We start from the raw sequence: 24,510 nt of genomic DNA, 5'->3' as shown, positions 1-24,510 counted from the left end.
TCGCTCCATTTGTCATCGTTTCAATTTTCTCCTAAATTTTGCCTTCGATATTAAAGTTTGTTTCCTCAATACTAGATTTTTTCGAAGTATTCGTCTTTATGATTTTTTCCGAATTTGTTATTTTTTTGGTCTTCGCTTTTTTTAAGGTTTGATTTTATTTTCAGGATTGTGAGTTTCTGTTCTTCTACTGCTTTCCGTCAAAATCGCGAATTGCAAAATTTTGGTTTGATTTTTTTTTCAATGGATTTTTTGAAAATCGTTTTCGACGATTTTTGAAAAACGAGACGAATTTTCCTTTGATGTTAACACCGAGGTTATCTTCAAGATTTTGACTCTAAAAATATAAACTTGTGTCACAGGCGTTAATTTCTTTCGAGACTTTGAAAAGTATTTTATACAAAATTTTGACTATAAAATTTTGCTCTTTTTCGCTGATTTATCATTATTTCAGTTTTTCTCTCAAACCTTGTTTTCAAAATTAAAGTTTTTTTTTATCAAGACTAGATTTTTTCGAAGTATTGGTCTTTATGATATTTTCCGAATTTGTCATTTTTTTAGTCTTCGCTTTTTTTAAGGTCTGATTTTATTTTCAGGATTGTGAATTTCTGTTCTACTGCTTTCTGTCAAAATCGCTAATTGCAAAATTTTGGTTTGATTTTTTTTTAATGGATTTTTTGAAAATCGTTTTCGACGATTTTTGAAAACGAGACGAATTTTCCTTTGATGTTAACACCGAGGTTATCGTCAAGATTTTGACTCTAAAAATATAAACTTGTGTCACAGGCGTTAATTTCTCTCGAGAATTTGAAAAGTATTTTATACAAAATTTTGACTATAAAATTTCGCTCTTTTTCGCTGATTTATCATTATTTCAGTTTTTCTCTCAAACCTTGTCTTCAAAATTAAAGTTTTTTTTTATCAAGACCAGATTTTTTCGAAGTATTGGTCATTATGATTTTTTCCGAATTTGTTATTTTTTTGGTCTTCGCTTTTTTTAAGGTCTGATTTTATTTTCAGGATTGTGAATTTCTGTTCTTCTACTGCTTTCCGTCAAAATCGCTAATTGCAAAATTTTGGTTTGATTTTTTTTTCAATGGATTTTTTTGAAAATCGTTTTCGACGATTTTCGAAAAACGAGACGAATTTTCCTTTGATGTTAACACCGAGGTTATCTTCAAGATTTTGACTCTAAAAACATAAACTTGTGTCACAGGCGTTAATTTCTCTCGAGAATTTGAAAAGTATTTTATACAAAATTTTGACTAAAATTTCGCTCTTTTTCGCTGATTTATTATTATTTCAATTTTTCTCCTAAACCTTCGTCTTCAAAATTAAAGTTTTTTTTTCTCGCAAGACTAGATTTTTTCGAAGTGTGTTGGTCTTTATAATTTTTTCCGAATTTGGCATTTTTTATAGTCTTCATTTTTTTTTTTTCATTTCTAAAGATCTGATTTTAGTTTCAAAATTGTAAATTTCTGATCTTTGCTAAATCTGCTGCTTTCCGTCAAAATCGTGACTCGATAATCGCTAGATTTTAGTTTGATTTTTTGAAAACCGTTCTCAACGTTTTTGAAAAAACTAGATTTAGTTTTTCTTCCACGTTATCATCGAGGTTATTCTCAAGATTTTGTCTCTAAAAATCTTAATTTGTGTTTCATGTGTTTGACTTTTTCTTGAGAATTTGAAAAGTATTTTATACAAAATTTTCACTTTAAAATCTTCCCTGTTTTTCGCTGTATTTATCATTACATATTTCAATTTTTCTCCTCAGCCTTGTCTTCCAAATTAAAGTTTTTTTCTCAAGACTACATTTTTTCGAAGCGTTTGTCTTCATGAATTTTTTTTCCAAGTTTGACATTTTTTTAGAGCCTTCACTATTTTTTGTAAAGGTCTAATTTTAGTTTCAAGATTGTGTATTTCTATTTTTTGCTCTAAATCTACTGCTTTCCGTCAAAATCATAACTTATTAAAGCAAGATTTTAGTTTGATTTTTTTAAATTCGTGTTCAACGTTTTTTGAAAAAAGATTAATTTTTTCGATGTTATCAAGATTTTGACTCAAAAAATCCGAGTTTGAGTTTCTCTGGATAATTTGAAAAGTACATTATACAAATTTTTCACTTTAAAATTTTCGCTCTATTTGTCATCGTTTCAATTTTCTCCTAAATCTTGCCTTCAATATTAAAATTTGTTTTCTCAATACTAGATTTTTTCGAAGTATTGGTCTTTATGATTTTTTCCGAATTTGCCATTTTTTATAGTTTTAATTTTTTTTTTTTCATTTCTAAAGATCTGATTTTAGTTTCAAAATTGTAAATTTCTGATCTTTGCTAAATCTGCTGCTTTCCGTCAAAATCGTGACTCAATAATCGCTAGATTTTAGTTTGATTTTTTGAAAATCGTTCTCAACGTTTTTGAAAAAACGAGATTTAGTTTTTCTTCGACGTTATCATCGAGGTTATTCTCAAGATTTTGTCTCTAAAAATCTTAATTTGTGTTTCATGTGTTTGACTTTTTCTTGAGAATTTGAAAAGTATTTTATACAAAATTTTCACTTTAAAATCTTCCCTGTTTTTCGCTGTATTTATCATTACATATTTCAATTTTTCTCCTCAACCTTGTCTTCCAAATTAAAGTTTTTTTCTCAAGACTACATTTTTTCGAAGCGTTTGTCTTTATGATTTTTTTTCCAAGTTTGACATTTTTTTAGAGCCTTCACTATTTTTTCTAAAGGTCTAATTCTAGTTTCAAGATTGTGTATTTCTATTTTTTGCTCTAAATCTACTGCTTTCCGTCAAAATCATAACTTATTAAAGCAAGATTTTAGTTTGATTTTTTTAAATTCGTGTTCAACGTTTTTTGAAAAAAGATTAATTTTTTCGATGTTATCAAGATTTTGACTCAAAAAATCCGAGTTTGAGTTTCTCTGGATAATTTGAAAAGTACATTATACAAATTTTTCACTTTAAAATTTTCGCTCTATTTGTCATCGTTTCAATTTTCTCCTAAATCTTGCCTTCAATATTAAAATTTGTTTTCTCAATACTAGATTTTTTCGAAGTATTGGTCTTTATGATTTTTTCCGAATTTGCCATTTTTTTAGTCTTCGCTTTTTTTAAAGTCTGATTTTATTTTAAAGATTGTGAATTTCTGTTCCTTGCTAAACGTACTGCTTTCCGTTAAAATCGCAACTCATTAATTGCAAAATTTTGGTTTGATTATTTTTTAGATGGATTTTTTGAAATTCGTTTTCGTCGATTTTTGAAAAACGAGACGAATTTTCCTTTGATGTTAATACCGAGGTTATCTTCAAGATTTTGACTCTAAAAAATTAACTTGTGTCACGGGTGTTATTTTCTCTCGAGAATTTGAAAAGTATTTTATACAAAATTTTGACTATAAAATTTCGCTCTTTTTCGCTGATTTATCATTATTTCAATTTTTCTCCTAAACGTCGTCTTCAAAATTAAAGTTTTTTTTTTTTTCTCAAGACTAGATTTTTTCGAAGTGTTGGTCTCTTATGATTTTTTCCGAATTTGCCATTTTTTATAGTTTTAATTTTTTTTTTTTTTTCATTTCTAAAGATCTGATTTTAGTTTCAAAATTGTAAATTTCTGATCTTTCCTAAATCTGCTGCTTTCCGTCAAAATCGTGACTCAATAATCGCTAGATTTTAGTTTGATTTTTTGAAAATCGTTCTCAACGTTTTTGAAAAAACGAGATTTAGTTTTTCTTCGACGTTATCATCGAGTTTATTCTCAAGATTTTGTCTCTAAAAATCTTAATTTGTGTTTCATGTGTTTGACTTTTTCTTGAGAATTTGAAAAGTATTTTATACAAAATTTTCACTTTAAAATCTTCCCTGTTTTTCGCTGTATTTATCATTACATATTTCAATTTTTCTCCTCAACCTTGTCTTCCAAATTAAAGTTTTTTTCTCAAGACTACATTTTTTCGAAGCGTTTGTCTTCATGATTTTTTTTCCAAGTTTGACATTTTTTTAGAGCCTTCACTATTTTTTCTAAAGGTCTAATTCTAGTTTCAAGATTGTGTATTTCTATTTTTTGCTCTAAATCTACTGCTTTCCGTCAAAATCATAACTTATTAAAGCAAGATTTTAGTTTGATTTTTTTAAATTCGTGTTCAACGATTTTTGAAAAAAGACTAATTTTTTCGATGTTATCAAGATTTTGACTCAAAAAATCAGGGTTTGACTTTTTCTGAATCATTTGAAAAGTACATTATACAAAATTTTCACTTTAAAATTTTCGCTCTATTTGTCATCGTTTCAATTTTCTTCTAAATCTTGCCTTCAATATTAAAATTTGTTTTCTCAATACTAGATTTTTTCGAAGTATTGGTCTTTATGATTTTTTCCGAATTTGCCATTTTTTTTAGTCTTCGCTTTTTTTAAAGTCTGATTTTATTTTAAAGATTGTGAATTTCTGTTCCTTGCTAAATCTACTGCTTTCCGTTAAAATCGCAACTCATTAATTGCAAAATTTTGGTTTGATTTTTTTTTAGATGGATTTTTTGAAAATCGTTTTCGATGATTTTTGAAAAACGAGACGAATTTTCCTTTGATGTTAACACCGAGGTTATCTTCAAGATTTTGACTCTAAAAATATAAACTTGTGTCACAGGCGTTAATTTCTCTCGAGAATTTGAAAAGTATTTTATACAAAATTTTGACTATAAAATTTCGATCTTTCGCTGATTTATCATTATTTCAGTTTTTCTCTCAAACCTTGTCTTCAAAATTAAAGTTTTTTTTAATCAAGACTAGATTTTTTCGAAGTGTGTTGGTCTTTATAATTTTTTCCGAATTTGGCATTTTTTATAGTCTTAATTTTTTTTTTCATTTCTAAAGATCTGATTTTAGTTTCAAAATTGTAAATTTCTGATCTTTGCTAAATCTGCTGCTTTCCGTCAAAATCGTGACTCGATAATCGCTAGATTTTAGTTTGATTTTTTGAAAATCGTTCTCAACGTTTTTGAAAAAACAATATTTAATTTTTCTTCGACGTTATCATCGAGGTTATTCTTAAGATTTTGTCTCTAAAAATCTTAATTTGTGTTTTAATGTGTTTGACTTTTTCTTAAAATTTGAAAAGTATTTTATACAAAATTTTCACTTTAAAATCTTCCCTGTTTTTCGCTGTATTTATCATTACATATTTCAATTTTTCTCTTCAACCTTGTCTTTCAAATTAAAGTTTTTTTCTCAAGACTACATTTTTTCGAAGCGTTTGTCTTTATGATTTTTTTTCCAAGTTTGACATTTTTTTAGAGTCTTCACTATTTTTTCTAAAGATCTAATTTTAGTTTCAAGATTGTGTATTTCTATTCTTTGCTCTAAATCTACTGCTTTCCGTCAAAATCATAATTTATTAACAGCAAGATTTTAGTTTTATTTTTTTAATATATATTTTTAAATTCGTGTTCAACGATTTTTGAAAAAAGACTAATTTTTTCGATGTATCAAGATTTTGACTCAAAAAATCAGGGTTTAACTTTTTTTGAATAATTTGAAAAGCACTTTATACAAAATTTTCACTTTAAAATTTTCACTCTATTTGTCATCGTTTCAATTTTCTCCTAAATCTTGCCTTCAATATTAAAATTTGTTTTCTCAATACTAGATTTTTTCGAAGGGTTGGTCTTTACGATTTTTTCCCGAATTTGCGTTTTTGTAGTCTTATTGTTTTTTTATTACTAAAGATCTGATTTTATTTTCAAAATTTGTAAATTTCTCATTTGCTAAATCTGCTGCTTTCCGTCAAAATCGTGACTCATTAATCGCTAGATTTTAGTTTATTTTTTTTAATTGATTTTTTGAAAATCGTCTCAACATTTTTGAAAAAACGAGACTAATTTTTCTTCGATGTTATCACCGAGGTTATTTTCAAGATTTTGTCTCTAAAAATCTTAACTTGTGTTTCATGTGTTTGACTTTTTCTGGAGAAGTTGAAAAATATTTTATACAAAATTTTCACTATAAAATTTTCACTTTTTTTCGCTGTATTTATCGTTATTTCAATTTTTCGTCTAAACGTTGTCTTCAAAATTAAAGTTTTTTTCTCAAGACTAGATTTCTTCGAAGTGTTGGTCTTTACGATTTTTTCCCGAATTTGCCTTTTTGTAGTCTTGTTTTTTTTTTTTTCTAAAGATCTGATTTTATTTTCAAAATTTGTAAATTTCTGATTTGCTAAATCTGCTGCTTTCCGTCAAAATCGTGACTCATTAATCGCTAGATTTTAGTTAGATTTTTTTTATTGATTTTTTGAAAATCGTTCTCAACGTTTTTGAAAAAACGAGACTTATTTTTTCTTCGATTTCTTTACAAGAAATTAAAAACATGTTCTTGAGTATCGTCTTGTTCAAAAAATACTATGTTTATTAAGAAAAAAGGGCAAAATATAAACCCCGCCCACCCACCCAATCTCAATTGTGATGATTTTTTTATTCTTAGAAATTTAAAACACGTTTAAAATAGTAAATTTTTGTAAAGCAATGTGGATTTTGCAATTAGGATCCGCCCCTCGGCTTACGACGAATAAAAAAAAATCATCAAAATTGAGATAGGGTGGGTGGGCGGGGCATATATTTTTCCATTTTTTCTTCATATGCACAATTGAGATAGGGCGGGTGGGCGGGCCTACATTTTGCCTTTTTGTTTTAACATGTGTACACTTCTTTTCACAACAAGAAACTTAAAACATGGCCAAAATGGTAGATTTCTGCAAGGAAATATGGATTTTGCAATTATGGGGCGGAGCCTAAATATGATTTAAGTCTAATGTTGTGAAAAGAAGTGTACACATATTAAAACAAAAAGGCAAAATGTAGGCCCGCCCACCCGCCCTATCTCAATTGTGATGATTTTTTTTTGGGGCGTGAGCCAAGGGGGCGGAGCTTAACTGCAAAATACTTGTTTCTTTACAGGAAATTAAAAGCATGTTTTTGAGTATCGTGTTGTTCGAAAATACTATGTATATTAAGAAAAAAAGGGCAAAATATAAACCCCGCCCACCCACCCCGTCTCAATTATGATGATTTTTTTTTTCTTTGAAATTTAAAACACATTTAAAATAGTAAATTTTGTAAGACAATATGGATTTTGCAATTAGGATCCGCCCCTCGGCCTACGATGAATAAAAAAAAATCATCAAAATTGAGATAGGGTGGGTGGGCGGGGCATATATTTCTCCTTTTTTTTCTTAATATACATTGCCATCTTTTCACAACAAGAAACTTGGAACATGGTTAAAATGGTACATTTTCAACGATTTTTGAAAAAAGACTAATTTTTCCGATGTTATCAAAATTTTGACTCTAAAAATGTTAACATATTTCAGGGTTTGACTTTTTCTGGAAAATTTGAAAAGTATTTTATACAAATTTTCATTTTAAAAGTTTCTGTTTTTTTTTTCGAAGTTGGTCTTCACGATTTTTATCGAATTTGCCCCTTTTTGTGTTCACTTTTTTCCTAAATATCTGATTTTCGGTAAAATTATAAATAATCTCAAGGTTCGAGTTTTGGAAGAGCGGATTTATTGAGAGTATATGGTGGAGGTGCCAGAATTCGACATTATTTTGCATCACACTAAAAAAAGCTGCCCTTTGTCCTAAAGTGTATTAATCATCGTTGGTCGGAATTGTTTCGACTCTTTATTTGTAAAAACTTATTTTTCTTTGAAAGTTATGCAACCAACAATACACCATCATTTCAATGCCATTATACATAATACCGTCTCATTAATTCCATCACCTCCACTTCTCCTTTTAATTTAAGAAAATTTAGCCTCTGTATACAGTACAGACTTAGCGAAGAGAACGCAAACACTTCACCGAACTGCTCGAAAGAGGAATTACGAGCGAATTCAAGTCAGTAATAAACTTTCTAACGCATTTACTTCTCCCAAGAAGTATAAGAAGATTAGCGAAAATTCATCGTCTTTTAAGCCTGTTTGTCACTCCGAACCTCCACCCGCCACAATACAGACGCATTGACGCAAAAGAAACAACAAAAACTCGTTACTCACCCACAAAGGATCTCCACTTACTTAAAAAGGCCGTAACATATTACGTAATTACCCACTCGCTGCGAACCCCTTTCTTGAATACACATTTCCGGCGCTAATTTAAATAAACCTGTTGCCGCTCTCCGTATTTACCAACACGAAACCGTCAAAGTCGTGACCATTCGATGCTCTTTTGATTTTTCAGAAAAAACGACGCGAATTTACTCTGGCTAATTTGATCATCAAAGCACGAAATTTGGTTACTCGCCTGGGGCTGCTTTGAAACAAAAGTTGGTTCTTTTGTGAAGCGGATCGACGAAATCTTTAATCTTCGAATTGATGGGCGGAATTATTCGGAGCTGCAGGTGGCTGAATTAAACCTACTCCGTTATCTGGGTGGAGGTTTTTCGAAGGCGCGACGTGTTAATTTCGGCGGAGATTGTTGGAATTGTTTCCGCAGGAGGTATTATTTTGCTTGAGTAGGTTTAATTACGTTTCGGGTGCGATCAATATTGCTTCTGAGTTTTAACTTGTTACTTAGTTGGGGAAGTTTTAAATTAGTGTAGTTGCCATTTTCTTGTTAGGAAGTTTTCAATGTTCGATTTTTCGCGGAGGTTTTTGCGCTTGAAGTTCTTTTTACTTGTTTCCGAAATTAGCTACACAAAAAGTTGGCGTTTTTATTTTAATTTTTTGTATTCGATAAAAGATAAAAGCCGCATATTTGTATGCTTAAAAACGTAGAAAGACTGTTTTATAATTTGATAAACTCGTAATGTGGATGAACGGAACTTCAATCAACTGAAGTATTTAAGTATCAAATCCCGCAACTGTCCCACTTGAATAAATATTGGTCGCAACGATTTAATTGATTGTAATTTTGCTAATTGTCGGAACGTTTTTTGTGTTTTCGAAAAGTCGCCGCTGTCGATTTTGAAATGAAATCGTTTTTGTACAATGACAACCGTATTTAAACGTTAATTATGTGTTCATTAATATGGCGTCAGGGCTTTTTACCGGCGTAAAACTGGTTACCGGCACCGAGAGGCGAAACACAGCGATAAACTTAATGTTATGTCTCTAGTGACCTTAAACTAAATAGGGTGTTTAAATTGTTTCACCTTTTTACTAACAATTAAATGCGAGAATGCGAACAAACTCCTGGTTTGACGTTTTGACCTTTAACGAACTTATTCTATTTTATACCGAGTGTTTCAATTTATGTGTACCTTTCTTTCGAAAGTTTGAAATGTACAACTGCAATTTTTCCCAATAATCGGATAATGCAAATTTTTACATGATGTCATCAGGTTGTCAATTTTGATTGATGATTTACGGTATCTAGGGTAATCTTACACCGTCTGCAAGATTTTGAAGTCGTGGGTTTTGTATTTTCCAAGAAGATTCAAATTTTCTTGCCAAATTTTCTTTTTTCCTAAGCTAAAAAATAAGATTGGATTAATAAACCACAAGTATTTTTTCTAACAAAATTTTAAAAGACGTCATCAAATTGTTGGTGGGAATGAACAAACATCTACATGATTCTAAAATACATTGAAAGAAATCGGTTCGGAGATTACGAGACCAGTAACATCGCAAACAGACAAACTGATTTTCTTTTTTTAGCGACAAGATAATTTGTTAATTTTTTAACAACCTCAAATTAGGATATTTTTACTTAGGGTCCATTCGGTAAAAAACTACTTTCATGTTTTATCGACGTTTTATAACCTCAAGAGTATGAATAAATAGGTCTCCCGTTTCAGTCTGCCTATCTGTCTGTCTGTCGTCTGTCCAGATTGTTGTCAAATTTTATACACATGTAAGGTGCAGATCGTAAAACACCAACATCAGTCTTATCTAAGCAAGTACTAGCTCCGCCCACCATCCCTCTATTTTCTTAGAAGGTATGTCATTCGCCAAAATCAGATTTATTTTAGCGAGTACTAGCCCCGCCCACTTATCTTTTATTTTTCTTAGAGGGTACGTTATTTAACAAAATAAGTCTTACCTTAGCAAGTACTAGCTCCGTCCACCTGCCTTTTATTTTTTTTAGAAGGTATGTCATTTGCTAAAATCAGTCTTACCTTAGCACGTATTAGCCCCGCCCACTCACCCTCTCTTTTCTTAAAAAGTATATTATGTGCCAAAATGAGTCTTATCTTAGCAAGGACTAGCCCCGCCCACCCACCCTTTATTTTCTTAGAAGGCATGTCATCTGCTAAAACCAGTCTTACCTTAGCACGTATTAGCCCCGCCCACCCACCCTCTCTTTTCTTAAAAAGTATATTGTTTGCCAAAATGAGTCTTATCTTAGCAAGGACTAGCCCCGCCCACCCACCCTTTATTTTCTTAGAAGGCATGTCATCTGCTAAAATCAGTCTTACCTTAGCACGTATTAGCCCCGCCCACCCACCCTTTATTTTTTTTTAGAAGGTATGTCATTTGCTAAAATCAGTCTTACTCTAGAACGTACTAGCCCCGCCCACCCACCCTTTATTTTCTTAGAAGGGATGTCATCTGCTAAAATCAGTCTTACCTTAGCACGTATTAGCCCCGCCCACCCACCCTTTATTTTTTTTTAGAAGGTATGTCATTTGCTAAAATCAGTCTTACTCTAGAACGTACTAGCCCCGCCCACCCACCCTTTATTTTCTTAGAAGGTATGTCATCTGCTAAAATCAGTCTTACCTTAGCACGTATTAGCCCCGCCCACCCACCCTCTCTTTTCTTAGAAAGTATAATGTTTGCCAAAATGAGTCTTATCTTAGCAAGGACTAGCCCCGCCCACCCACCCTTTATTTTTTTTTAGAAGGTATGTCATTTGCTAAAATCAGTCTTACTCTAGAACGTACTAGCCCCGCCCACCCACCCTTTATTTTCTTAGAAGGTATGTCATCTGCTAAAATCAGTCTTACGTATTAGCACGTATTAGCCCCGCCCACCCACCCTCTCTTTTCTTAGAAAGTATATTGTTTGCCAAAAAAGTCTTATCTTAGCAAGGACTAGCCCCGCCCACCCGCCGTCTATTTTATAGGGAATGTCATTCGCTAAAATGAGTCTTATCTAGGGTGGGTGGCGGGGTTAGTACCTGCTAAAATAAGATCGATTTTGACAAATGACATACCCTCTAAAAGACAGGGGGGGTGGGCGGGGCTAATATCTGCTAGGATAAGACTGATTTTGGCAAATGACATATCCCCTAAGAAAACAGAGGGTGGGTGGGCGGGGCTAGTACCTGCCATGATAAGACTGATTTTGGCAAATGAGATCTCTCTAAGAAAAAAGAAGGCTAGTACCTGCTAAAATAAGACCGATTTTGGCCAATGAGATACCTATCAAGAAAATAGAGGTGGGGCTAGTAACTACTAAGATAAAACTGATTTTAGCAAGTACTAGCTCCACCCACCCGCCTTTTTTTTATAGATGGTATGTTATTTGCTAAAATCAGTCTAACCTTAGCAAGTATTAACCCCGCCCACCCACCCTCTATTTTCTTGGAAGGTATATTATTTGCCAAAATGAGTGTTATCTAGGGCGGGTGGCGGGGTTAGTACCTGCTAAAATAAGATCGATTTTGACAAATGACATACCCCGTAAGAAAAGACCGGGTGGGTGGGCGGGGCTAGTACCTGCTAGGATAAGACTGATTTTAGCAAATAACATATCCTCTGAGAAAACAGAGGGTGGGTGGGTGGGGCTAGTACCTACCAGGATAAGACTGACTGGCAAATGAGATCTCTCTAAGAAAATAGAGGGCGAGTGGCGGGGCTAGTACCTGCTAAAATACGACCAATTTTGGCCAATGAAGTACCTATCAAGAAAATATAGGGTGGGTTGGTGGTTCTAGTGGCTGCTAAGATAAAACTGATTTTAGCAAGTACTAGCTCCGCCCACTCACCCTTTATTTTTTTAGAAGATATGTTATTTGCCAAAATCTGTCTTACCTTAGCAAGTATTAACCCCGCCCACCCACCCTCTCTTTTCTTAGAAGGTGTATTATTGGCCAAAATGAGTCGACAAATCTTATCTTACCAAGTATTAGTCTCGCCCACCTGCCCTTTATTTTCTCATTCGCTAAAATCAGACTTATCTTAGCAAGTACTAGCTCCGCCCATCCGTCTTTTATTTTTTTAGAACATATGTCATCTGCTAAAATCAGTCGTACCTTAGCAGTATTAGCCCCGCCCACCCACCCTTTCTTTTCTAAGAAAGTATATTGTTTGCCAAAATGAGTCTTATCTTAGCAAGGACTAGCCCCGCCCACCCACCCACTCTTTTCTTAGGAGGTATATTATTTGCAAAATGAATCTTATCTTAGCAAGTATTAGCCTTGCCGACCTGCCCTTTATTTTCTTATTCGTTAAAATCAGACTTATCTTAGCAAGTACTAGCTCCGCCCACCTGTCCTTTATTTTCTTAGAAGGTATGTCACTCGCCAAAATGAGTCGTATCTAGGGCGGGTGGCGGGGTTATTACCTGCTAAAATAAGATCGATTTTGGCAAATGACATACCCTCTAAGAAAAGACCGGGTGGGTGGGCGAGGCTAGTACCTGCTAGGATAAGACTGATTTTGGCAAATAACATATCCTGTAAGAAAACAGAGGGTGGGTGGGCGGGGCTAGTACCTGCGACGATAAGACTGACTGGCAAATGAGATCTCTCTAAGAAAATAGAGGGCGAATAGGGTGGGTGGGTGGGGCTAGTAGCTGCTAAGATAAAACTGATTTTATCAAGTACTAGCTCCGCCCACCCACCCTTAATTTTTTTAAAAGGTATGTTATTTGCCAAAATCTGTCTTACCTTAGCAAGTATTAACCCCGCCCACCCACCCTCTCTTTTCTTAGAAGGTATATTATTTGCCAAAATGACTCTTATCTTAGCAATTATTAGCCTCGCCCACCCACCCTTTATTTTCTTAGAGGGTATGTCATTTGCTAAAATCAGACTTCTTAGCAAGCACTAGCCCCGCCCACCCACCCTCTATTTTCTTAGAAGGTATATTATTTGCCAAAATGACTCAACAAATCTTATCTTAGCAAGTATTAGCCTCGCCCACCTCCCTTTATTTTCTCATTCACTAAAATCGGACTTATCTTAGCAAATACTAGCTCCGCCCATTCGTCTTTTATTTTTTTAGAAGATATGTCATCTGCTAAAATCAGTCTAACCGTAGCACGTATTAGCCCCGCCCACCCACCCTCTCTTTTCTTAGAAGGTATATTATTTGCCAAAATGAATCTTATCTTAGCAAGTATTATCCCCGCCCACCCACCCTCTCTTTTCTTAGAAGGTATATTATTTGCCAAAATGAGTCTTATCTTATCAAAATTTGCTTAGTCATCCCCACCAACATTGTAGTAAAATTTTCCGTAGTCAACACCATTTAAATTGTGTAAAATTACATGTAGACTATGAATCCACCTCGATTTTGTTTATTGTAATTGTTTTATTATTTAATATTTTATGTCTATCAAACGAAGAAGTATACACCAATGGCAAAACTCACTAGAAACGTAGGCTTGGCGTTGCGCCTTATTTTCTGTCGCTGCGAATTTTATCCGTGGTTAATCGTCGAAGTCGTTCAATGTATAGACATAAACAGCCGAAGTTAAGCATATATTGATAATATGTTTTCACGTTAGTTATCTGCTTTGGTTATTTTCATGTTTTCCGGACGTTTCATGACCCTAAAAGTACGAAAAAATAGGCCTCTCGTTTGTCCGTTTGACGTCTGTGTAGATTTTCATTAGACAGAAAATTGTGAAACTACAAGTCCGATTGTTGTCAAATTTTTTATGTATGTTAGGAATATCGTGTAGATGGTAAAACGTTAACCAAAATTTGTCTATGCGGTGACATCTCCTCAACATTTTTTGTTCCAATTATATATAGTTCAGATTTTACAAAATAACTATACTTGTTACTTATGAATCCGCGTTCATATTTTTTCTGAGGCATCCAATTTTTCGCAAAAAATTGAAATTGTGTAGTAAACTTTTATACTAGTATACAGTTCTTCGTTAGCTTATCGCATAACCTGAAATTCGCGCACGTTCGAATGTGGCATGGGTTTTTTGATTAACACACTATTCCTGTTATCTATATTTTTTATTGATCATTTCTCAAGAATGGTGCACTCCAGTGTTTTATTATTAGTATTACACTGCACATGTCGGAATTGACATACGTGTCCTTGCTGAAATAATGTTGATCGGAACATTTTCAAATAGGAAAACTCACTAGAAATACAAGCCTAGACTTGCTCTTTATCAATGCACCCATACTTTTGTAAATATTGTTAACCAGTTTCCTGTCATGAATAATGACATAATACGTTTGAATCATAAACAGTGGCAGAGTATGGGTGACCAGAGAGAAGTTGAGTAAAAAAATGTAGTCAAGATCAAATGAGATTCCTTCTGGAGATCATTAAAGTAGGCAAAGTTTGAATACAGATGAAAATATCTAACAAGTAAAGAAAAATAGGGAAGGAAATTGTAGAATGAAGAGCTAAAGTAAGGATAAGAACGACTATACTACCTTAGACTAGAGTTTGTGAATTGAGAATGCATTAAATGTGTCTAATTTTTTTATTTAACAGCAAAATTATAAAATATATAAAATACTTGCCGACTACAAACATCTTTGTCTCGTAATAATAAAACAACAGAAAACAAGAATGCCTAATGTACAACAATTACAAAATTCATGATATAGTACTAGTTTCGTTTGAGGTACAAGTGCTTTTTGGTCTCGTATTGTTAAAATCCCTTCCATATAAATGTATGTATATGTATGTACACGGTGTGGTAGGTATAAAAATAAGAAGTTAAAAAACAATTTTTATTGAAAACAATCAATATATGTTTTTCTCCATAAACTATGCAGTATAAATATAAATAACAATACGTATAGGTATTTCTCAAATAGGTAAAAATTGATCATCTTGTAGACAATAATTAAACTAAGTACGTCGGGCGCGGAGCTCGGACGTCGCCCTCATGAGTAAGTACCTATATACTCCGGCTTCCACAGCTGGTTAGAGAAGAAGTTGTTAACTATCGCAATGTCTCTATCGTGGTCGGGCGTCGCCGTCACCGGCGCGATCGTGACCCCGTCGGGCAGCAGCAGCCCGAGCGGGATCAGCGGGTTGTCCACCAGCCGCTTGACGGCCGGCTTGTCGGCGGGAGGCATCTCGGGTGTCTTTGGTTCGGTGTTGGGGCGCTCGACGAACTCGCACGACGACGGCACCTTGAGCGCCAGCGGCGTCGCCGCCGCCGCCCCCTTCTGCCCGTCGCCCTGCGACGGCTTGGCCGCGCCGCCCCGGCTGTGGCTGCTGTAGCTGTTGAGCCCGAGGCTCGAGATGAGCTTCTCGCGCTGCAGCCGGACGCGCTTCGTCGTGATGACGAACGCGCTGACGAACGCCTTCTGGCACACCTCCACCGTCTCGCTACCGGGCAGGAGGGGCACCAGGTACTTGCACGTTATCCGGCGCGGCGGTCGGCCCGTGCCCGTCGTCTCGGGGATGTTGAGGCGCGCGCGCAGGTCCATGTTCTGGCGCAGGAATTGGTTCTGCAGGTCGGCTTCGCCCAGCCCGTAGAAGAAGGCGAACAGGCGCTCGCGCGCATCGATAGGCACTCGTTCATCACATTTTTGGGGGCACTGGCACAGTTCATCTAAAAACAACAAGAACGTTAAAATCGCATTAACAACTCTTTTATTGAGGTTGTAGGATTTTTTTTCTACGATTGTTAGATTTACAGTGATTTTCTGTAATTTGGGAAGATGCTGTATAACATCATTTCACAAAGTCACATGACATTTATAGGCTGTCTTTGTTTTTTCTGAGAATACCTTCCTGTATTTTTTAATTTCAAGAATACATTTTTTTTTATTAATTAAAAGTGGAACACCTTGTACGCAACAGTAGATTTTTTGTTAATTTTTTTGGAACAAGAGTTTCATTTTGACCAAATTTTAACAGTAAATTTCCAGTTGAAACCGTCAGACAAGTTTCATATAGCACTAATTTATATATTTTTCTTCCTAATTTGGGTTGTTCTTGGTTGATTTTTTAATTTCTGCTCGAGTGGGCCATGACGCTTATGTCTACTTAAACAAATCACACGGTACATACTTGATTGATGTAAATCTTTAACAAAGAGGGATATTTTGACTAACAAATGACTGTCCATGACATAATTACAAAGTCTGATATATTGGCTGCAATGAATATAACGAATAAAATAAAAAAATCCAGAACATAAAGAAAATTTACATTTACTATAATATGTAATATATACTTCAACATATTCATGCTTTCTCTATAGTTGGCTATGATTATAAAAGTCCTATACATACAGAGTGTTCAAAAAATGGCGCACCAACTCAACCATACATGATTAAATTCACAAGTCTAAGTTCGAGATTCATCCTAAACAATTTTTAAGTTTTTTGTATTATTATAAAATGAAGAAATCGTATCGTATTGTTGATGCGCCATTTTTTAAACACCCTGTATATTTTAATCGAGTCATGCCTCCTCTATAATTGGCTATGATTCGAAAAAAGTCACATATAGGATGTTCCACTTAAATTTTAGCCCCTCCACTTTTCCGAAAAATTTATTTTATTTTATTTATACGGGATACCCCTTAAGATACATACAATTAATAGTGAAACAAAAAGATCCAAAAGGACATAAAACTTAAATATAAACGCAAAAATAAATAAAAGTTAACTATCCAAAAAAGAAAAAAAAAGCAGATATAAAATAACCTAAAATTAGAAACAGTGTATTTTTATTTATAATCTTTGCTTCCTTTTCTCCACAAATTGTTCAACATTTTTTAGGACGAATATATAAAACATAATTTTCAATGCTATGATGTTGTGTACAAGGTAGTCAGAGATGAAACACCCTGTATAATTAAATATGCACACCAAAACCTCATTTTTTAATCGAAAAAAAAATATGGGTAGGACTATTAACTTATTCTTATTATTTGAAATTCCATTAAAATTCGTAATATTGACGTGTTTGAAATGATACCAATTACTGTGGGACGCACTGTATATTTAGCAGTTTGTTACCTTATGGTGGGATTTTTATCTTTAAATAATAATATTTATAACGATAAATTTCAAAGTTTACTAGACTGCTTTTTTTTATCATACGGTTTGGCCAAATTCAACTCCTCACTTTTTGCCCTTTTATTGTAAAAAACGTCAAAACATTTTCTGTAGCAAAAACCAACAGTGGTAGAAAATTCAAGGCTAATTGTTTTTGTTTATCGTATGTTTTCTCCACAATTTTGACCTGCGTAAGTCGGCTGAGTTTAAAATATAAAAAAAAAAAAAATGAAATAAATCGTGCAGATAAGAGATAAGGAAAGGTTCGATCATATTTTAAGATAGTTCAGGCATTTCATTTATCTTTTTTCCTCAATTTTCCTGTTCATATTGACGTAAGAATGTGGACAGTTGTTGACACAGCATTATCGAAGTTTTGCTGACTTTGTTGCTGCATGTGTGAAAACTACGTTGATTTTTAATGTTACCCATACTTGTTTTTTTTTTATTTGACGCACGAAAATTGCTTTTTCTGAACAAATTAAGTTACAAAAGTGCCCGAAGGTTTTTATTGTAACTTTTGTCACCATCGATACGACGAAAATTTAAATTGATAATGTTTATCAGCCTGATAAGAATGACACACGGATTAAAATTCGTCCGTTTCGTATTGAATCGAAGTCGGTAAACACTATTTACAAACTCGCACTACGCGATTGCATCAAAGCGATTTTTTGCAAATCCTCCTGACTCACTTAATCTCGTATTTCTGGATTTTCCAGTTCGCATTTTTACTGTTATACGTCAATTCAAATGAGCTGTCCACTATATTACGATATGGTGCAGCTAAAAGTCGTCGATTTAAGGAAACAAGTCGGTTATTATCTGTCAAGCGTGAAAGGGGGCTGGGGGAATTCATTACAGCAACATTATCTACCGCATTATCACCAACAGGCAAAAGTAACGTTTTCCGGGCACCGGTAAACTGCTCCCGTTCTCAATAATCGATCCCATTGGCCCATGCACACGTCACGTGACTGCCACTTGGGCAATCCGACTCGTATCAGCGGGAAGGGCCACTTAAACTTTGACACCTCGAAGCGAATAAATAAATTAGCTTTCGAAACGTCCGAAAAGCCGCCGCAGGGATTTTATTTAATTAGTCGCATTTGACTTTACTCCCACCGAAAAGTACGTCAATGCCATTTCAAAGCCACCGCGATCTCGATTAAAGGCCAGCGGATTAAGGTCCGTAGCGTCGGGGTGGTCGCGGAAGGGTTTTGGCGCGAAACGCCCCATTTAAAGACTTCGCCTGACGGGATGACGCACAAAGTGTTTATGATCGTGCACGGAATCAGGATTCCCCCAGCCGCACGAAGGTCGAATGATGTAAAAGACAACACGGTGCCTTGAGAACGAAAGGCGTTTCGGAAAATCGCAAAACCCGTCCCTGATTTATTTAGGATCGTGATGCTGGCGTTCCGCGAACGATCACATGTCGGCCAAGTACAAAAGCAACAAGTTAGGCGAAAATCGACGCCAAAAACACACGCACACACAGTGGAAACCGTCGAACCTGTTACGCTGGCACGTGCCTTAACGACAAGGCCAATGTTTCCTCCAATAAATCGAATGACCTAGATACGGAAGGTCGCAAAGGTGCCCAAGTTTCGGGCCCGTTTCGGAAAGGCCGTGGGCCGGGCGCAGGGGGCGGCCGGCCAATGGGGAGGCGGCCCGTGTCGCCTACCCCGGTTCGCCCCGTCCGTCGACGTGCCGTTGTGACTCAGCCGAATGACGTATTAAAAATACGGGCACTAAGTGATGTGGTTAAAGCTGTCAGATGTCACAATGTAAACACTCGGGAAACGGCCAAAACTCACCTGCCACTTTCTTTGCGGGTATCAGTTTTCCCGTGCGGGATATGTAGGCCAGTCCGGCGCTGCGTAGGTGCTTCTGGAGTTTTCTCTTCGACTTGGGAATGCCCTGTTTTTCGAGACGGTCCAAGAGAGCAGCTGACGGTGTCGCCATGTTACTTTCACACTCGACGGTGGCGCCGCCGTGCGTCGCGGACGAGGACTGAGGAGTGGCGAGTTTGCGCGCCTGGCGGTGGATGACGTGCGGCGGCGGTTTCGCGGGAGGGGAATTCGAACGGCGAGGGAAAAACGTGCTTCGGGGAAAACGCGCGACGGGGGCGGCGGCGGCGGGACGGCGAGGGAGCGCGGTTGCCGTGGCGACGGGACTTGTTTGACTGGAGGGGGGATGGCGGTTTTGACAGACGACGCGAGTTTGAAAGTCGGAAGGGGCGACTCGGGTTTCTTGATGCTTGGGGTTGTTTTTACGTTGGAGTTTTGCCGCGTTTGCAAGCTGGGGTGACGCGAATGTGACGACGGAGACGGAGGGGGAGTGACAGGTTTGACATACGTCAGTTTTATTAGCGCGGTGAGGGGTTGGACAGGGGCGGCTTGAGTTCACATTTGCGGGGGGCGTACTGTTTATTAAATTTCAATAATGTGACCGCTGTGGGTTTCCTTGAGTATAAAAAAATGTGTTTGGGAAAATACCGAGTTTATCAAATTCAGCGTTCGGCAAACTGAGTAAAAACCCACAACCGAGTCTCCCCAGTTAAGACAGAACTAAAAATATATCGAGAAATTATGACAATCTGGACAAATTTCTAAATGACAGACCCAGGGTTTTCAAATGCTGAACAAATGTTTCTATCAACATGGTAGCCATCCGCACATTTTGAAGGAAAGGAAGTTTTATTATTATTATCATCATTATATATAGAAAACATCAATTATTTTTCTTGGAAATTTATCATGTGATGCCCCCGACGTTTGTTGTGCTTCAAAGACAAGGGAAGAAGAATAACAACTAGTTTCTTACTTGACGCATTATATACCTTCAGAGACTCAAACAAGAAAACTCGAAAGCATTAAATGATAACAAAGACAACAAAAATTGATGTGGATACTTAATATAAATTTAAAATGACGTCATCGATGTTTTCGGAGGGATGAGTAGAGAAATCTTCGGACATCTAGAATTTGCAAGTAATTGATCACTCATTTTATTGGACTAAAGATGGATTTTATATTGATAAACAGCGGAATATAGAACTACCCTCGCCCAGCTCCGCTTTTGAATTTCATTAATTTATTTTTTATATTATTTACTGTGAAATGAAAATTGAATCCTAATTTGTCAGGTCGTCGAATCTCCACTTTAAAAAAAATACAAAATGGCCCCGCCCACCTTCTGTTTTCTTTTTCATCACTCATTTTATTGGACGAAAACTGGATTTTATATTGATAAACAGTGGAATCTAGACAAAAAACTAAAACTAACCTCGCCTGAATTTCATTGGCTTGTTTTATTTACCAGTGGTCCAATCTACAATTTAAAACAAAATTTTCAAAATAGCCCCTCCCTCCCACTTCGTGTTTTTTTTATCACTCATTTTATTGGACGAAAAATGGATCTTATATTTTGATAAACAGTAGATTCTAAAAACAAAAACAAACCCCGCCCACCTCTATTTTTTAATTTTATTGGCTCGTTTTATTTCCTGTGGGATGAAAATTGAATGTTATTTTACAAGTGGTCGAATCTACGTTTAAAAAACTTGAAAGTGGCCGCCCACCTTCCATTTTTTTTTTGACTACTCATTTTATTGGACGAAAAATGGACCTTATATTGATACACAGTGGAATCTAGATAAAAAATCTAAGACTAACCTTATCTACCTCGGTTTTTGAATTTTATTGGCTTGTTTTATTTACTGCCAGATGAAAATTGAATGCTATTTTGTCAAGTGGTCCAATCTACAAATTAAAAAACTTAAAAATGACCCCACCCACCCACCCACCCCGTTATTTTTTGTTCACTTATTTTATTGGACGATTCTAGGAAAAAAACTAACCCCACCCACCTCGATTTTTGAATTTCATTGGCTTGTTTTATTTACTGCCAAATGAAAATTGAATGCTGTTTTGTCAAGTGGTAGAATCTAGAATTAAAAAAAAAATTCTAAATGGCACATTTTCTTTTTGATCATTCATTTCATTGTACGAAAAGTGCATTTAATATTGATAAACAGTGGAGTCTAGATAAAAAGGGTAAACCTAACCCCACCCACCTTCACTTTTGAATTTCATTGGCTTGTTTTATTTACTGTCAAAATTGAATTCTATTTTGTCAAGTGGTCCAATCTACAATTTAAAACAAAAATTTCGAAATGGCCCCTCCCACCCACCCCGTTTTTTTATCACTCATTTTATTGGACGAAAAATGGATCTTATATTGATAAACAGTGGAATCTAGACAAAAAATATGAAACTAACCCCACCCACCTCGGTTTTTGAATTTTATTGGCTTATTTTATTTACTGTTAGATGAAAATTGAATGTTGTCAGGTGTTCTAATCCACAATTAAAAAAAAAAAAACTTCAAGATAAGACGTATTTTGGCAAATAACATAAGTTAGTGATATATAAAGTCTGAATTTCGGAATTTTAAACAACCTAAAACCAGAGAACATAGAGAAGCGACATAGAGGCTGATTTTGCAAAACCACCCTTATTGACATTGGAGTCCTCAACCGCCAAAGGCAAGCGCCAAATTTAAATAGTCGATGCCAATAAAAACCTTGCTTCACTATAATTGTAATTCGTGTGACCTGAATGAAAGTGAAGGAAACAGTAAGCAGCTTGTAATATTCTGGTAAATCTAGTGTCAATCTGTCGAAAATAAAACGCGTCGTTAAAAATATGATGACATTTCTTCTAGTTACTTTTATTTCTAGTTAGAAACAAACACTGCTACCAACATAAATTGAGAAGTCCTCAACCGTCATTTGATTTAAACTATGGCGCTTCTCTATGTTCTCTGCTAAAACTATGAATGAATGGGTGAATATAAAGTTGTAGCAAAAACGATTGTTCTTCTTCTTCCATTCGATTAGCTTTAAAATTCCCCAAAAATGTTGGAAATGAGGTTTCTAAAATTTTCCTCGATTGTTTAAACCGAGTGTCCTCCATTTTATGATCTATGTGACGATTTAATTATGATTTAACACTTTAGGTTCGTAATTCGGAGGAAATTCTTTTCATTTCGGACAAAATTATCAGAATTTTCCAAAAAATCGAAAATCAGTTTAATTTATTGTTCAAAGATCTGTCTGTTATGAGAATCTTAGATTCTTAATGTATACGAGACGATTATCTATGATTTTCGGAGGTTTTAAAATTTTCTAGCCCCGCCCACCCACCCCTGTGTTCTCAGAGAATATGTCATTTGCCAAAATAAGACTTATCTTAGCAAATACTAGCTCCGCTCACCCACCCCTATGTTCTCAGAGGATATGTCATTTGCCAAAATAAGACTTATCTTAGCAAGTAGTAGCGCCCCCCACACCCGTCCTTTATTTTCTCAGTGGGTAGTAAGTAAGTCTTATTTTGGCAGATGACATATCCTCTGAGAAAATCGGGGGCGGGTGGGCGGGGCTAATACTTGTTCCTAACATAAGTCTTATTTTGGCAAATAACATATCCTTTGAAAAAATAGGGGGCGGGTGGGCGGGGCTAGTACTTGGTAAGATAAGACGTATTTTGGCAAATAACATAAGTTAGTAATATATAAAGTCTGAATTTCGGAATTTTAAACAACCTAAAACTATGAATGAATGGGTGAATTAAAAGTTGTAGCAAAAACGATTGTTCTTCTTCTTCCATTCGATTAGCTTTAAAATTCCCCAAAAATGTTGGAAATGAGGTTTCTAAAATTTTCCTCGATTGTTTAAACCGAGTATCCTCCATTTTATGATCTATGTGACGATTTAATTATCATGATTTAACACTGTAGGTTCGTAATTCGGAGGAAATTCTTTTCATTTCGGACAAAATTATCAGAATTTTCTAAAAAATCGAAAATCAGTTTAATTTATTGTTCAAAGATCTGTCTGTTATGAGAATCTTAGATTCTTAATATATACGAGACGATTATCTATGATTTTTGGAGGTTTTAAAATTTTCTAGCCCCGCCCACCCACCCCTGTTTTCTCAGAGAATATGTCATTTGACGAAATAAGACTTATCTTAGCAAATACTAGCCCCGCCCACCCACCCCTGTGTTCTCAGAGGATATATCATTTGCCAAAATAAGACTTATCTTAGCAAGTAGTAGCCCCCCCCACACCCGTCCTTTATTTTTTCAGTGGGTAGTAAGTAAGTCTTATTTTGGCAGATGACATATCCTCTGAGAAAATCGGGGGCGGGTGGGCGGGGCTAATATTTGTTCCTAACATAAGTCTTATTTTGGCAAATAACAAGTTAGTAGTATATAAAGTCTGAATTTCGGAATTTTAAACAACCTAAAACTATGAATGAATGGGTGAATTAAAAGTTGTAGCGAAAACGATTGTTCTTCTTCTTCAATTTGATTAGCTTTAAAATTCCCCAAAAATGTTGGAAATGAGGTTTCTAAAATTTTTCTCGATTGTTTAAACCGAATGTCTTCCTTTTTATGGTCTATGTGATGATTTAATTATCATGATTTAACACTTTAGGTTCGTAATTCGGAGGAAATTCTTTTCATTTAGGACAAAATTATTAGAATTTTCTTAAAAATAGAAAATCAGTTTGATTTATTGTTCAAAGATCTGTCTGTTATGAGAATCTTAGATTTTTAATATATATGAGACGATTATCTATGACTTTCGGAGGTTTTAAAATTTTCTAGCCCCGCCCACCCACCCCTGTTTTCTCAGAGAATGTCATTTGACGAAATAAGACTTATCTTAGCAAATACTAGCCCCGCCCGCCCACCCCTATTTTCTCAGAGGATATATCATTTGCCAAAGTAAGACTTATCTTAGCAAATACTAGCCCCGCCCACCCACCCCTGTGTTCTCAGAGGATATGTTATTTGCCAAAATAAGACTTATCTTAGCAATTAGTAGCCTCCCCACACCCGTCCTTTATTTTCTCAGTGGGTGGTAAGTAAGTCTTACTTTGGCAGATGACATATCCTCTGAGAAAATCGGGGGCGGGTGGGCGGGGCTAATACTTGTTCCTAACATAAGTCTTATTTTGGCAAATAACATATCCTCTGAAAAAATAGGGGGTGGGTGGGCGGGGCTAGTACTTGGTAAGATAAGACGTATTTTGGCAAATAACATAAGTTAGTAATATATAAAGTCTGAATTTCGGAATTTTAAACAACTCAAAAATGTTGGATATTTTTCACTGTACTTTAGGTGCGAGCTTTCGACCAATTTTTTTTTTATTTTCTAAAGAAATTTGGGGTTAAGAGTTTTCTGAAAAACTACTTAACTTTCGCAATTTACAAAAAATATGCATCAATTTTCCTTTTTGAGAGTTTTTCTGTGTGGACATTTTTTCCATTCGATTGT

The 24,510-nt window shown here is 35.2% G+C and overlaps 3 protein-coding genes across 5 annotated transcripts in view; 1 reads left to right on the top strand and 2 right to left on the bottom strand.

Annotated features, from left to right (window-relative positions):
- Pka-r1 (Protein kinase, cAMP-dependent, regulatory subunit type 1) overlaps window positions 1-24,510 on the top strand; it is a 72,473-nt gene that overhangs the window by 15,273 nt on the left and 32,690 nt on the right. The window lies entirely within an intron of this gene.
- Window positions 14,854-19,585, bottom strand: LOC135127637 (uncharacterized). Its single transcript, XM_064054159.1, has 2 exons — window positions 18,977-19,585; window positions 14,854-15,700 (listed from the first exon to the last, which is right to left on the bottom strand). Exons 1-2 carry the CDS (start codon window positions 19,122-19,124, stop codon window positions 15,024-15,026), a joined length of 825 nt encoding a protein of 274 aa, XP_063910229.1. The 5' UTR covers window positions 19,125-19,585; the 3' UTR covers window positions 14,854-15,023.
- LOC135127627 (probable ATP-dependent RNA helicase DHX35) overlaps window positions 20,749-24,510 on the bottom strand; it is a 104,396-nt gene continuing 100,634 nt past the window's right edge. For both annotated transcript variants that reach the window (XM_064054138.1, XM_064054140.1), the window contains one exon: window positions 20,749-20,760. The gene's annotated coding sequence lies outside the window, so the exon portion shown is untranslated. The remainder of the gene's footprint in view (window positions 20,761-24,510) is intronic.

This window comes from Zophobas morio, unplaced genomic scaffold (genome assembly GCF_036711695.1).
Source record: "Zophobas morio isolate AGI-343-1 ecotype UQ-CSIRO unplaced genomic scaffold, CSIRO_AGI_Zmor_V1 ptg000012l, whole genome shotgun sequence".
Classification (NCBI taxonomy): domain Eukaryota; kingdom Metazoa; phylum Arthropoda; class Insecta; order Coleoptera; family Tenebrionidae; genus Zophobas; species Zophobas morio.
This window is presented reverse-complemented; position numbering and strand designations above follow the sequence as displayed.